This window comes from Eubalaena glacialis, chromosome 5 (genome assembly GCF_028564815.1).
Source record: "Eubalaena glacialis isolate mEubGla1 chromosome 5, mEubGla1.1.hap2.+ XY, whole genome shotgun sequence".
NCBI classification, from domain to species: domain Eukaryota; kingdom Metazoa; phylum Chordata; class Mammalia; order Artiodactyla; family Balaenidae; genus Eubalaena; species Eubalaena glacialis.
Window position 1 is genome coordinate 77686079 of NC_083720.1, and position 13181 is coordinate 77699259.

Genomic DNA, 13181 nt, shown 5'->3' on the forward strand with positions numbered 1-13181 from the left:
ACCAGCAATATTCAGTTCATGCCACAAAAATTATTTCCTTAAGCACATTTCACAATCTTCTAAACATAGGTTGATGTGGTTAAAAACTTAAAAAGAACTATGATTACTTAAGATTGATATTCATGATGTTTGTTGAAACTTTGCTCATATTTTCTTTTTCCTTTAAGAAAATAAAAATAAACATGCCTTAACATAGAAAGAGTTCCCAAATCTTGAAATTTCGTTCAGTATTTAACATGAATGTGTCATTTCTGTTAGAAGGTCAGTAAAGCAAAGTGGTTAAGAGTGTGGATGCTGCAGCCAAGTTTCCTGGATTCCAAATCCTGATTCTGCTGCCTGGGTGACCTTGGGCAAGTTAACCTCTTTGTGCCATCTTAGTTGCCCTATCAAATGAATGGGGGTAATAAAAATACCTACTTCATAGGGTTGTTATGAGGATTAATGTGTTGTTATATGCTCAGCACTTAGAACAGTGCTTGGTTTTAGTAAAGTGTTCGAAATTAGCTAATTTTATTATAAATTCTAGTTATATGTATATGTATATATATTATATATATACATTATATATTATATTAATATATATTATATATTATAATACATATTATTATATTATAATAATATTATGTATTATATATACACACACCAATGAAAATTTGTAATTCACTAAGTTTTTAGAAAACGTATTTGTCTTAGCTTAATTTGGAGAAAATCTAGTATATTATTTTAAAATTATGTTAATAATAGGGTTTTGCTATTTTTTAAATGAGGAGAAAAGTAGTCTGCAGAGTTATTGTAAGGATTAGAATTTATATATATAAAGAACCTAGCATGGTAGTAGGCATTCAGTAAATTGTTATTGTTACTAATTTATTTATCTATAATAAGAAACTTTAAACAATGTCTTAATTTTAAAAATATATAAAGAATAAAATTCTTAGCACATTTGATTTCTAGATGTGATCGTTTTCTATTTTTTTTTTTAATTTGTTTTATTTATTTTCTTTATTTTTTTTGGCCGCGTCGGGTCTTAGTTGCGGCACGTGAGGTCTTTGTTGAGGCATGCGGGCTCTTTGTTGTGGCACGCAGGCTTCTCTCTAGTTGTGGCATGCGGGTTTTCTCTCTCTAGTTGTGGCGCACGGGCTCCAGCGCACATGGACTCTGTAGTTGTGGCGTGCAGGCTCTGTAGTTTGTAGCACACGGGCTCTCTTGTTGAGGCGCACAAGCTCAGTAGTTGCAGCACACTGGCTTATTTGCCCAGCGGCGTGTGGGATCTTAGTTTCCCTACTAGGGACTGAACCCGCATCCCCTGCATTGGAAGGTGGATTCTTTACCACTGGACCACGGGGCAAGTCCCTCTATATTATTGATTGAACTAAACAATTTAAGTATTTGATTTTCCTGTTTCCTATAGGAATTTTGGAACCATTTTCTCTAAAATCTTTCTGTTAACACTAACAACATTTAATCTATCTTAATACTAATAGTTTGAAGGTAATGATGTTCTTTATATCAGAGTGAATTTTCAAATGATGGTGATCTTTAAAATGCTGTTTGCAAAAGAAAGCTTTGAATAGTAATATATGTGAAAGATCTTTGTAAACTGTAAAATCCTCTATAAATGTTAACTCTTCCATTTTGCAGGAGAGGCGAAGGTTTTTAATTAATTTTTTATTTTTGGCTGTGTTGGGTCTTCGTTTCTGTGCGAGGGCTTTCTCTAGTTGTGGCAAGTGGGGGCCACTCTTCATCGCGGTGCGCGGGCCTCTAACTATCGCGGCCTCTCTTGTTGCGGAGCACAGGCTCCAGACGCGCAGGCTCAGTAACTGTGGCTCACGGGCCCAGCTGCTCCGCGGCATGCGGGATCTTCCCAGACCAGGGCTCGAACCCGTGTTCCCTGCACTGGCAGGCAGACTCTCAACCACTGCGCCACCAGGGAAGCCCTGAGGCGAAGGTTTTTAATTGAAGAGCTTTCCTGACATTAAATTAAATAATATAACTTAACATGTAATGGTCTGAGTACACAGTTGTAGAAGAACATAAACAGTGATTTTGAGTCTTAAGTCATTGAGAAAAATTAATGAGGAAGATTGGGATAATGAAAAGATATCTAATATTGTTATTAATAAAGACAGAATGTTTAAAAAACATTTATAAGCTATAACAGTTTTGTCAAATGTTCTTTGCTTTTAGTCAGTGTAACTAGTTAAAACACAATTTGGAGACCTTAGCAGACTTAAAACTATCATATCTATTTATGCTTTAGTGTCTAATATCTGTGATTTAATGGAATCCCAGTCATCCTTTTGATGTGGCCATTAGAAAACATTTCTGTAATGTAATGTTTGTATTGACCTTTGGCAATTGTTGAGTCTGGTTAAAATGATTTTGTTTGACATGTTTTTAAAAGAAAACTGAAGTGAGACTCAGATGACTAAGGTTCAGATTCTAGCTTTCCTCCTTTGTGACCTGTGCAAATCACTTAACTCTTTGAGTCAATTTGTTCTTCAATTTTTCTATTGGATCAGATGATCTACTAGTTCTATATACTCTAAAACAGAAGTCAGGAAGCATTATCTGTCTCAGGCTGTTTGAAAACTTATTAATTTATATAAGTCATGTCAAGGATGAAAAACAAAATCATATTTTTATTTGCTTAACAAATCATTGGAAAAATTAAAATTACATTATTGTTAGGGGTTATCCTGGAAAGCCCAGGTTATAGTCATCTGTAGTCCTTCCTAGTTCCAAAATTCTATATCCTATATATTTTCATCTGTTGCTTTAAATATTGTAGACTCCAATGGAAATATCATAGATGTAGACAATTTGTTTTGAATGACTTCCCTATTTGCTGTGTTTCTTAATACAGTTTGTATCATGATATTTATTTGCTTAGTAAATTGTAAAATGATATGGGAGAGGCAATCTTGATTAAAACATTCATTCTCAAAAAAAAAAAAAAACATTCATTCTCAACTCCTTTAGAAGATAAAACAAGTAGTTGATTTATCAGAGAAACCGTTCTTGTGTGTTTATGACTGTTTTATGGTAGTGGTGTTCAGTTCACATACACAGGATGATAAAAGAAGCCAAGTAAGTACTCAGTTCTTATTTTTGTATGTGCTGTTGGTTTTGCTTGGCCGTATTTGATTACTGTGTTTAGAATTTTTAGTTACAACAATGTTTCTTTATACTGTCAATGATATTTATTTACTTACTTACTCATTCTAGGGCCATGATCAGAGTTCAACTCTTGCTCAGCACTCTGTTGAACTGACTTTACCTAATCATCATCCATTTCATAGAGACTTGCTCCGATATGCCAAGCTGATGGAGTGGCTAAAGAGTACCGATTATGGAAAATATGAGGGACTAACAAAGGTATGGATTTGATGCCAGTTACTGAGTGTAGAGCATAATCTTTTAGAATCAAGAGGCCATGTGTTCAGTTCCCCAGGTGACATTTGAAATACTATTGTATATTCTTAGCAAAGTAGGAAATAATTGAATTTCTAAGTGCTCATTAGCCAGGGAGAACATTTATTTACTTGGGTGGAGAAGGGCTAGATTTTGAACTTCCAATATAATGTAGTTTTAGGCCATACTGTAGCCTGAAGCATCATTCAGTTTAGTTAAATGCTATAATTATTTCCTGAGTTTGTTTATATACAATATAAAAACTAGGGAGTATGAAAATGCTGTAAGTGAGACATTTGCCCTCTAAGAATCTATAATCTGTTCTTTTAAGCAAGTGCAGTGTGCCTCTTTATTAAGCAAACATTCCACTCTTCTAGGCACACAGAAACATGGGTATTTCTATTCCTGGTTGTGGGACAACTGGGAAGAGCAATTATAATTAAAACAATCGGCAAAAAATTAAGTGCTAAACTGGAAATGAGTTTAAATATGTGGCAGTTTAGAGAAGGGAAATCCATGACCGAAAGCCACGGGGGAAAGCTTAATGGAAAACATTGGACTTGAATTGACTTTTAAGTAATGAGTGGAATTTAATTAGCCAGAAATAAGAGGAAAGGCATTCCAGGGATGAGGAGCAAGATGTGCAGACAAAAGTGGGAAAATATGCCCTTTTCCCAGGACTGTAAGAAGGCAAGCCTGATTAAAGCAGAAATTCCATATTCTGGAAGAGTGAGAAGTTAGGTTAAAGAGTCTGAGCCTTGAGACCTAACAGCATTCTTCACACATGGGAAAAGCCTAGATGGGGGAAACTAATTTAGAACTTAATGTAATAACTGAAATGAAATGAAATCTTGAACCAGAAAGATGATAATAGGATTAGAGAATATAAACCAAAAGAGAGAATCCAAAGACAAGGGACAGGATGATGCCAAACTTGCTAGACTTGGAGATTAGAAGAACAGTGGTATATACCACTGACTAAATGTCAGCAAGTGGACGAGATAAGAGTCATTCATATATTCATTCAGCAAATGAATTGAGCACCTGTTATGCGCTAACACTGTGGTAAGCGCTAGAGATGCAGCGCTGAAGGAGGTAGGTGAACACTTGCCTGTTCAGAGTGCATATGCTGGTGGAGAAGGACTGACACAAAGGTCAGTTGTATAGCCTGTTGGAAGGTACTGCTGAGGACTCTAGAGAAAATAAAGCAGGGAATGCCAGGACGTCAGAAAGGTTTGCAGTTTCAAAAATGATGGTCAGAGAAGGTGTCATGAGCAGGTGACATCTGAGCACAGATTTTAAAAATACGGAGGGGTGAGCAGTGGGAGTTTCTGGGGAAAGCTTTCCTGGCACAGTGCAAGTGCCCCAAGGCAAGAGCAGCCTGGAGCACTTGAGGAGCGGCGAGGAGGCCAGTGTAGTTGGAGCACAGCGAGCCAGGTTCAGGATTAGAGGGGCAGGTGGGAGAGGTAAGGTGGGTGTGGCAGGGCAGATCTGGAAGGGACTGTGCACCACTGTAAGGATTTGGCTTTTACTTTGAGAGAGATAGGGGAGTGGTGTTGGTGGGCTTTGAGTAGTGGAATGACACGATCTGACTGAGATACATGGCCATCGTAGCAGGAGCCCATGGGTTCAGTACTTTACTGTTGTGTGTTGTTTTGTTTTGTTTTGATTCAGCAGAATTCTGATTTGGAGATAGCTTAAAGAAAAATATTTGCATTACTGGAATCTTTGCCTTTTGAAGTTTTAAGAGGATTAATATTTTGGATAATTAAACATTGTTACATCTCCTTAAGAGTTTTGTGCCAACAAGTGCTTTGTCCCCTAGTGAGCATTCAAATGAGTAAATTACTCAATAAGCTTTTTCCTAATTGTGTTCTCAGTGAGTATTATTGCCCTATCTTTATATATAATGTATTCATGAATGTAATTTAAAGTGAAGAAACATGACGATAGCCAATCTAGCACTGAATTATGGAATCATTCTCTGCTCACAGTATATTTTCAATTGACAATATTAATGTGCTTTTTTAAATGAAATTGACTTATTTCCCAGGAATATTACTTGATCCTGTGTTTTGAACTTTTGACAGACCATGTATTTTATGCCTCATAATCTAATTTGGTAGCCGAAGTGTTTTCATAAACAGGATTTTATTAAAAAGAAAGAAGGAAGAAAGGAATGAAAGAAGGAAACAGACTAAACCAGTGTTTCTTTAGTAAGAAATGATAATTAAATCCAGGTACTATTTACACTTGGTTGGGTGTACACAGCTCACACTTTCTGGCAGGACCAGGAAATGCCTGTTTTAAATTCTTGAGGGATAAGAATCACTAGACCCTGCCCCAACTCTACTTATGGCTGAATCTAAGCAAAGCCCTGATTTTTGGTATACGTAATTAGAGCTTAAGGAAAATAGAGGTGCCTTGGTCATGTAATGAGCTCTGCTGTCAAGAGTCCTTCCTTCCCAACTGTGGCCCTGGGTTATGCATGTAGGGCAATTCATAATGGAGATGGTCCATCCATGCTTAGGTAGGAAATGAGCTTTCCTCTCCTAATAGCCCCCTGAGGTTGGCAGTCAGTCTTGAAGATTGCTCGGACATCTTCTCTTAACCTCAGTTTTACATTTGTGGAATTTTCTTTTTGTGTAAAGAGAAAGTAAAACACGGAGTTATCGGTAAGGCTCTACAGTCAGCACAAAATAAAGTTGAAAACACTGCCTGAAATAACAATATTTATACTCATAATAGTTAAATTTTAAGTAAGGTGCTAAGAAGAATACGTACTCACAGTGAGAGATATCTGTCAGAATTTGGTAAATGAATGAACTGAGAGTCACACCTGTCTGTGGCCTTTCCCACCAGTGAATTCTCTTGAGGACCTGGGGGAAGCTATTCAGTCATTTGAATTGCTTTGAAAACGAAGATGATTTTCAGTAGTCTGCTCAAATCACTGTTTTCAAAATGCCAAAATAGCTGTTTTGAAACTGTTTAAATTGCTTGGGTCATAATGTGCTCTTTAAACAATTTGGGTATTGGAATGCAGTCTGTAATATTGAGTGATTTGAGTAGAAACCACTAATGAAGATTTTATGAATTGTAAGAAGCTAATTTCCCATTTGTCAGTCCTTTACAATGATTTGCAGTGATCAATATTTTTATGAGAATTTAAACTTGAAAAATGAGATGCTGAAAAGGTGAAACAGCCCAATGAAATAAGAATAATTTTAGGGTATATTTTAATTTATATTTCCTTTTAAAGTTACCCAAAGATCACAGGAAAGAATTTCCTGTTTGACTAATTTTCTTACAGAGACTGTGTGGGAATGTATATGGCCTACAGATTGAAAAAAGCAGGATCTGTATTATGTTTTATCCAAAAATTGTTTTATAAGGATATATCTATAAAATATCTAAAAAAAAATCAGTGGTGGACTATGAGTCAGTATACAAACATTTAAATAATGTATACCTTTGAAAGGTGCACCTGATGTTTAAAGCAAAGTAAACCTGCTCTAAAACTGGGTATGTTAATTTGAAATAATAAAGGAAGTTGAAGCATAGATTCCATAATAAATTTAAAAGAATAGTTAGGTACAGCAGTTTTTCTGCTGTGGATTTATTTAAATTTAGTGAAACTCTACATATGGCATTTAACTTAGGACTTGGAAAAATACATGGTCTCGCACTGTTGAAGAATCTTTTGTAAGGGTATAAGATGTTTTTATGTGATGATAAGCAAATATGATGAAGAAATGAGTTTGCATGTTAAATAATAGACTTTTTCATTTGAACTAGATTAAATTAAATTTGCTTTTTTAAAAATAAATTATTTAATTATGAAAACTGTAAGATGTATTAATTAAATTCTTGTTGAAAGTAACCTATTTGGGGGTAATGTAATACCCTATGATGGCAAGGTATGGTAAAACTCAGTGTATTCCTTCATTGCCATTGACACTGTCTATTGGTCTAATCATTTTTAAAGCAACATGGCAGTATGGAGGAAGAGTTATAAAGATTCCCTTATTCTTTGGCACTGTAATTCCACCCTTAGGAAATTATTCCAAGGAAACAATTCATTAGAGATGAAAAGCTTATTGTAACATTGTCTATCATAGCAAAACATTGAAACCACTTAAGTGGCCTGTGTTAGGAGATTGGTTTACTAAATTGTGGCACATCAACAAAGCATAATACTGTGCAGTCATTAGAGTGTGAGACTGGAGAAACATAATTGCTGTAACCCAAATACCCTATACAGTATGATTGTAACTGTATTTAAAATATGTGAAAGGTAATCCGTAAAAATGAAAATGTAAGTGTGATTATGTTCAACTTCGTATTTTTGTAAATTCTTAATGTTATGATGTGTTTAATTTTTTTAAAGGACAGAAAATAGCCTTCTTTTTATATCCTATGAAATGCATCAAAATTTTAAGAGCACATGTAGAGAAAAAACGTAGGGACACCAAGTGGGGAAAGCCGGGATGCGGGGCGGGGGGGTGATGAATTGGGAGATCAGGATTGACATATATACACTAATACGTATTAATAAGAACCTGCTGTATTAAAAAAAATAAAATAAAATTCAAAAAAAAAATTTTAAGACCACAAAATTCAAAACAAGCACAAAGGACTGGGCGGGGTGTTGAAAAATGGAAATTGTTATGTTTGTTTTATTAATAAGAAGTACGTGTTACTTTTCTTTTTAAGAATTACATGGATTATTTATCACGACTCTATGAGAGAGAAATTAAAGATTTCTTTGAAGTTGCAAAGATCAAGATGACTGGCACAACTAAAGAAAGCAAGAAGTTTGGTAAGCTTAGGCACCTCAGTCCCTTGTTTTCTATTCTATTAAAAATGGTTTTATTTTTATTTATGACAAATAATTCTGAGACTTTTTAGGCAAAGTGGAAGGAGATACAGTAGAATTAATGAAAGAGTAAATCTAATGCATTGGTTTAATTTATAGGTATTTCATAGAAAAAATATTTATGTCTGTAAATACATTTTTTACTAATTAAAATTCTACAGTATGTGAATCTGACAGCAATTGTGTATTCATGCTATGTTTAAAAGTACAGTTAGCCTCATATCCGCAGCTGTGCAACGCATAGATACGGAGGACCACCTATGGGACTTGAGCATCCATGGATTTTGATATCCACGACGGGTGCTGGAACCAACCCTGCACAGTAACCAAGGGACAACTGTGTATATTCATAGGAGAAGCAGTTGACCAGAAAACGAAGTGCAGTCTGGTAGAGAAAAGAACTAAACTAAGAGACACATGTTGAAAGTTCAGTTTCTGATTTCCTAAAAGACCTTTCATAACAGTTGGAGGCAAGTCTGTGATCTCTTAAGTCATTGCTCTCCACAGGGAAGTGAAAGTGATTCCTGGCTTCTTACTTCTCACTGGCTATTTTGAATCAAAAAGAAGGTTTTAAGTGTTTTCTCCCCTGCCAAGGGGCTATAAAAATGTCACCAAAATTTATCCTGTAATTATACCTTATTTTTCCAAAGAGATATTTTTGAAACAAGTTGGTTTTTGTTCCTTCTAAATATGTTAAACAGACAAAAACATGATTTAAAAGGATAACCAGTGAAAGTATCAAGTTGCGAGGAAGTGATTTGCCGAGGCCACATTCTGCTCTTGCATGTACCCATCTCTGGACTTCCTTTTGGATGGAGTTCTGTGCCTACTCAAGTAAAAACCTGGCCTTAAATGGCTACAGTGTGTACTCAGTGTGTCTGCATAGCTCCCCTTTAGAACCATGAGTTTAGCATTTGCTTGTTGAAAGGAGCCTATGCCCTAAGCAACTTCCGTAATCAGGAGATAGGATTGAAATTGATAGCTCATCTTTCCATTCTTTTCTTTAGGACAAAGAAGACTATCTTTAGTGGGTAATTATTTTGTGATTCACTGGTTTGTGGGTTTTTTTTTTTAAATCCAACACTAATATATTGATGATACTAGTCCAGAATTTTAAATGGTTTGAATCTGTGTACAAATGTATTGATTACACTTTGGTAAAGACACTGATAAGAATCTTGGGACAATAGGCTTTTGGAAACAGAAATGCTAACTCATCCTAAAGGTTAATTGTTCTTAAAAAGCAGTGTGTTTATATCCTTGTTAATGTTTCACCATGGGTATGTTATACTTTTTTTTTTTTTTAGTAAATGACATATTAATACAGTTACATGTTTAATGTTTTCATTTAGTATATTTGTCACCACTTGTTAGTGAACCATTTTTATTTTGAGAGAACTCTTCTACAGTGAAAACTGAAGTAAAAGAGAAATCTTTCTAAAATTATCTCCTCAGGAGGTTGTTAATGCCGATATCATAATAGTTTATCAAGCCTAAGATTCTCATTGAGATAAATGACATAATAGAAATCTAATTTAAATCAAGTATAATAGTATCTTAATGGTATCATTGCATTAACCTGAAATGTTTTTTCTTTTCTTACCCCTTGAGAAGTTCTTAAATTATCTTGTTAAAAATTTTTTTTAATTAACCTAATACAAGATACAGAAGATACTTTTATAGTTTTAAAACAGTGTTAAAATTACATCTCTTCTATGTATCTATTAAATAATAAGGAATAGGAGAGTAATTTGTAACAGTTGATGTAATCAAAAAAATTATAGTTTCTATTACTTTGATATTATCAGTTACAAGAGAAGAAAAACTAAATAATTCAGAAGATAAAAATGGTTTTATCTTTGAAGATCTAACTTGTTAGTCAACATTTAAAAATAAATTTCAAGTTAAATACAAATGGCTTGAGAAGTTCTTAAATAGGTAGAATGTAAACTTTCTAAAGGTATCTTTTCAGTGATTTAAATTATGTTTAAATTAGTTTTTAGTAGTAATTATAATTAAAAGGGACACCTAAAATTTTGGGAAGATAACTTTTCAATGAATTAAAATTAAGTAATTATGAATAAAATTTTTATTTGTTTTGTTTTTGACTTGCTCTGAAAATGCTGGGTCACAGATACTAATACGAGTAGAAAGTCAGATTGAATGTATTTTACAAAAGGAAATTGTGTAGTCAATATATAGTCATGGAGATTCAGGGGAATTCTCTCTTTTTCAGTCACTCTTGACTCAAGTCTTTAACATCTACTTAGTTCAAATAATTTTAAATAATGTTAAAATGCCAGTAAAGTACTTTTTCTTTGTGATAAGGTCTTTTTGTAGGTCCGCCTTTTTTGATCTGTAGGTTTACTTTGATATCCTCAAAGGTGTGGAATTTTCCCCCCAAGATTGATACTTTGGTGTTTTGTTTTCCCTTTGTATTCTACAGATGTACTTAATGAAAAGGCAGGAAAACGAAATTTAGTAATTATTTTTTAAATTGCTTGTTTTTTTTCTTCCTGCAGCTAAGAAAGACACAGATACATATATTATTTAAGCCCATTAACATATACATTTACATAATTACTTCCTCATATTTATAATCCAAAATTTAAAATTGATATGCCAGAAACATTTTTTCATTGTTTCTCCACTAAATTAAGAAATCTTGTTGATTCCAAAGGGAGTCTTGAACGCAAGACTGAATTCAATCCTGACTGGAAGATTCATTCAATAAATGTTTATTAATTACCTTTTATATAATAAGCACTGCTGGGTACTGAGAGTCCAGCAATGAGCAAAGACCCTACTGTCTGGAAGCTTATAGTCTAGCAGGAATTATTTAAAGATATTTAAAAGTTTACCAGCATATTGTTGCTTGTTGGTGATAATATACACTTTTTATGAGCCCCAAATGGGGCACTACTAGTAACTCTGTATTCTTTATTGACTACTAAATATATATATATATATATATATATATATATATATATATATATATATATATATATATATATAAATAAAGCATTAGGCTTTGCTCTGGAATTGGTGAACTTAGTAGAGTGACACCTTAAGGCCACCAGAAGGTACTATTCAGGATGGCCAGCTAGTAGCTCCAGCACATCCCTCCTTGCTTGCCACTTTAATGTCCAGCCTTATTGTTTCATATTCCCTTGAGCTTCGAGTAGCCGAGGCTGGGAAGATTCACATGTCTCTGGTGTGGCAAATTAGTAGTTCATACTTGGGATTTTGCCTTGAAGTTTGGCAGAAATAGTGACAGTTGACACATTGTTTTCTATTTTTTAAATATTTCTAGATTAGAGTTATATTCTTTAATTTTCTGTTTCATTCTATAATTTCTTTCTTTGCCTTTCAAATTAACTTCTAATTTGGGTTTAGAATGTTTCACAAGATGATCTCTACAATTGATCTAATAAATATTAGAGAGAGATTTTAGATAAAAGAAATGCCAGATGACCCTAAAAGAGCTCCAGTTCCTGCATTAAACCTGTTCCCCTCAGCTTTACCCTTCCATCTACCCATCTCCTAATAATTAGTATTTTGATACATACCTTTCATTCTAGGTGTTCACAAAACCAGTTTAAGTTTCTTAGTAGTTCAGGTTGTTATTCTAAAATGGTTTTAAAGCCTCACTTGTATAATGTTCTATCAGATGGAGTATACAATTATTTAGTACAGTGGAGATTCCTTTCAGGAGCTTTCAGTGAATACAAGAGTGTTAATGCATTTAAAGTCTAAATCTACAACTTCATTCTGATAAATTTTCACTGTATTAAATTATTTACTTGAACTCTGTTTTCTTCAGAAACCAAAACTTGCAAATATAGTCTTTAAATTTAAGTACATCAGCTCAATAAACTTCAAAAAAAAATCATTTAAAAGTGTGGGGGAGGCTTACAGATGTAGATATTTTTACCTGAATATTTACATAAAACAGTACATTAAAAGACTAGTAAAGTTTTTTCCCTCATATAATTTTTCAAACAGTAGCTGACCAACTAAACATACGTTGCATCTCTCGTTACTTGATGCTCATGGTTCTTTGCATGTGTCTTTTAAACTAGAGCTTTAACTTCCTCTTGTGCATGGTTTGTGCAAATTGCAGTTTATTAACTTGTCTTTGTCTTTGATGCTTGCAACCTAATCCATCACAGCTACACTGCCTCGAAAAGAAAGTGCTGTCAAACAGGAAACAGAGAGTGAGTATGCTTAGTGTATTAGTAGGTATTCTCAATGCATGTTTGTTTAATGTCTAGAAATTAGTTATTTTTCTTGAAAAAAGTTACACCAAAAATACTGATTTCTCTGAGTTGCCAGGTATTGGTGAAAGAAAACCAACATGATGGTAGTGGTATGACTACATCCAAGAAATAACATAATATAGTTAAAAATATTTGGTGGGTAGTCAGAAATTTATGAAGAGTCTTAACCATTATACTTTTGTTTTCAGGCTGTGTTTAGAAACTATAAAAATTCTTGTAGATATGGTCAGATTTTGCATAATGAAACCAAAGTTTATCGCTAATTGTCCTTATATCTTTTTATCACTTCTTATATCATTTGTCCCTCCTGACCATCAGCAAATAATACAGGTTAGCTGAGAAATATTCAAGAAGAATAAAATGTTTTTATTGTTTAAATTTAATTCTAGTAAAAATATCACATTTTCTTGTAAATGGAACCTTTTAATTCTTTTATGTATGTAGGATATTGTCCAGACATATTGTTCTCATTTTTCCCCATGGCTACGATAGATACCTTTGTTTATACCTAAACTCACATGTCCCATATTAATATACTTAACGATGGAGGAAACCTGCACAAGCCTCTTAGATAGCCTCATCCACCAGAGGTCAGACAGCAGAAGCAAGAA

General features: G+C 33.9%; 1 protein-coding gene across 3 annotated transcripts in view; it reads left to right on the forward strand.

The window, feature by feature from the left end:
• Window positions 1–13181, forward strand: part of EXOC1 (exocyst complex component 1) — a 62146-nt gene that overhangs the window by 28832 nt on the left and 20133 nt on the right. For 2 of the 3 annotated variants that reach the window (XM_061191395.1, XM_061191394.1), the window contains exons 9-11: window positions 3229–3378; window positions 8128–8233; window positions 12463–12507. In XM_061191395.1, coding sequence (XP_061047378.1) covers window positions 3229–3378; window positions 8128–8233; window positions 12463–12507 — 301 coding nt within the window. The remainder of the gene's footprint in view (window positions 1–3228; window positions 3379–8127; window positions 8234–12462; window positions 12508–13181) is intronic. The other variant, XM_061191396.1, reaches the window with a different exon arrangement.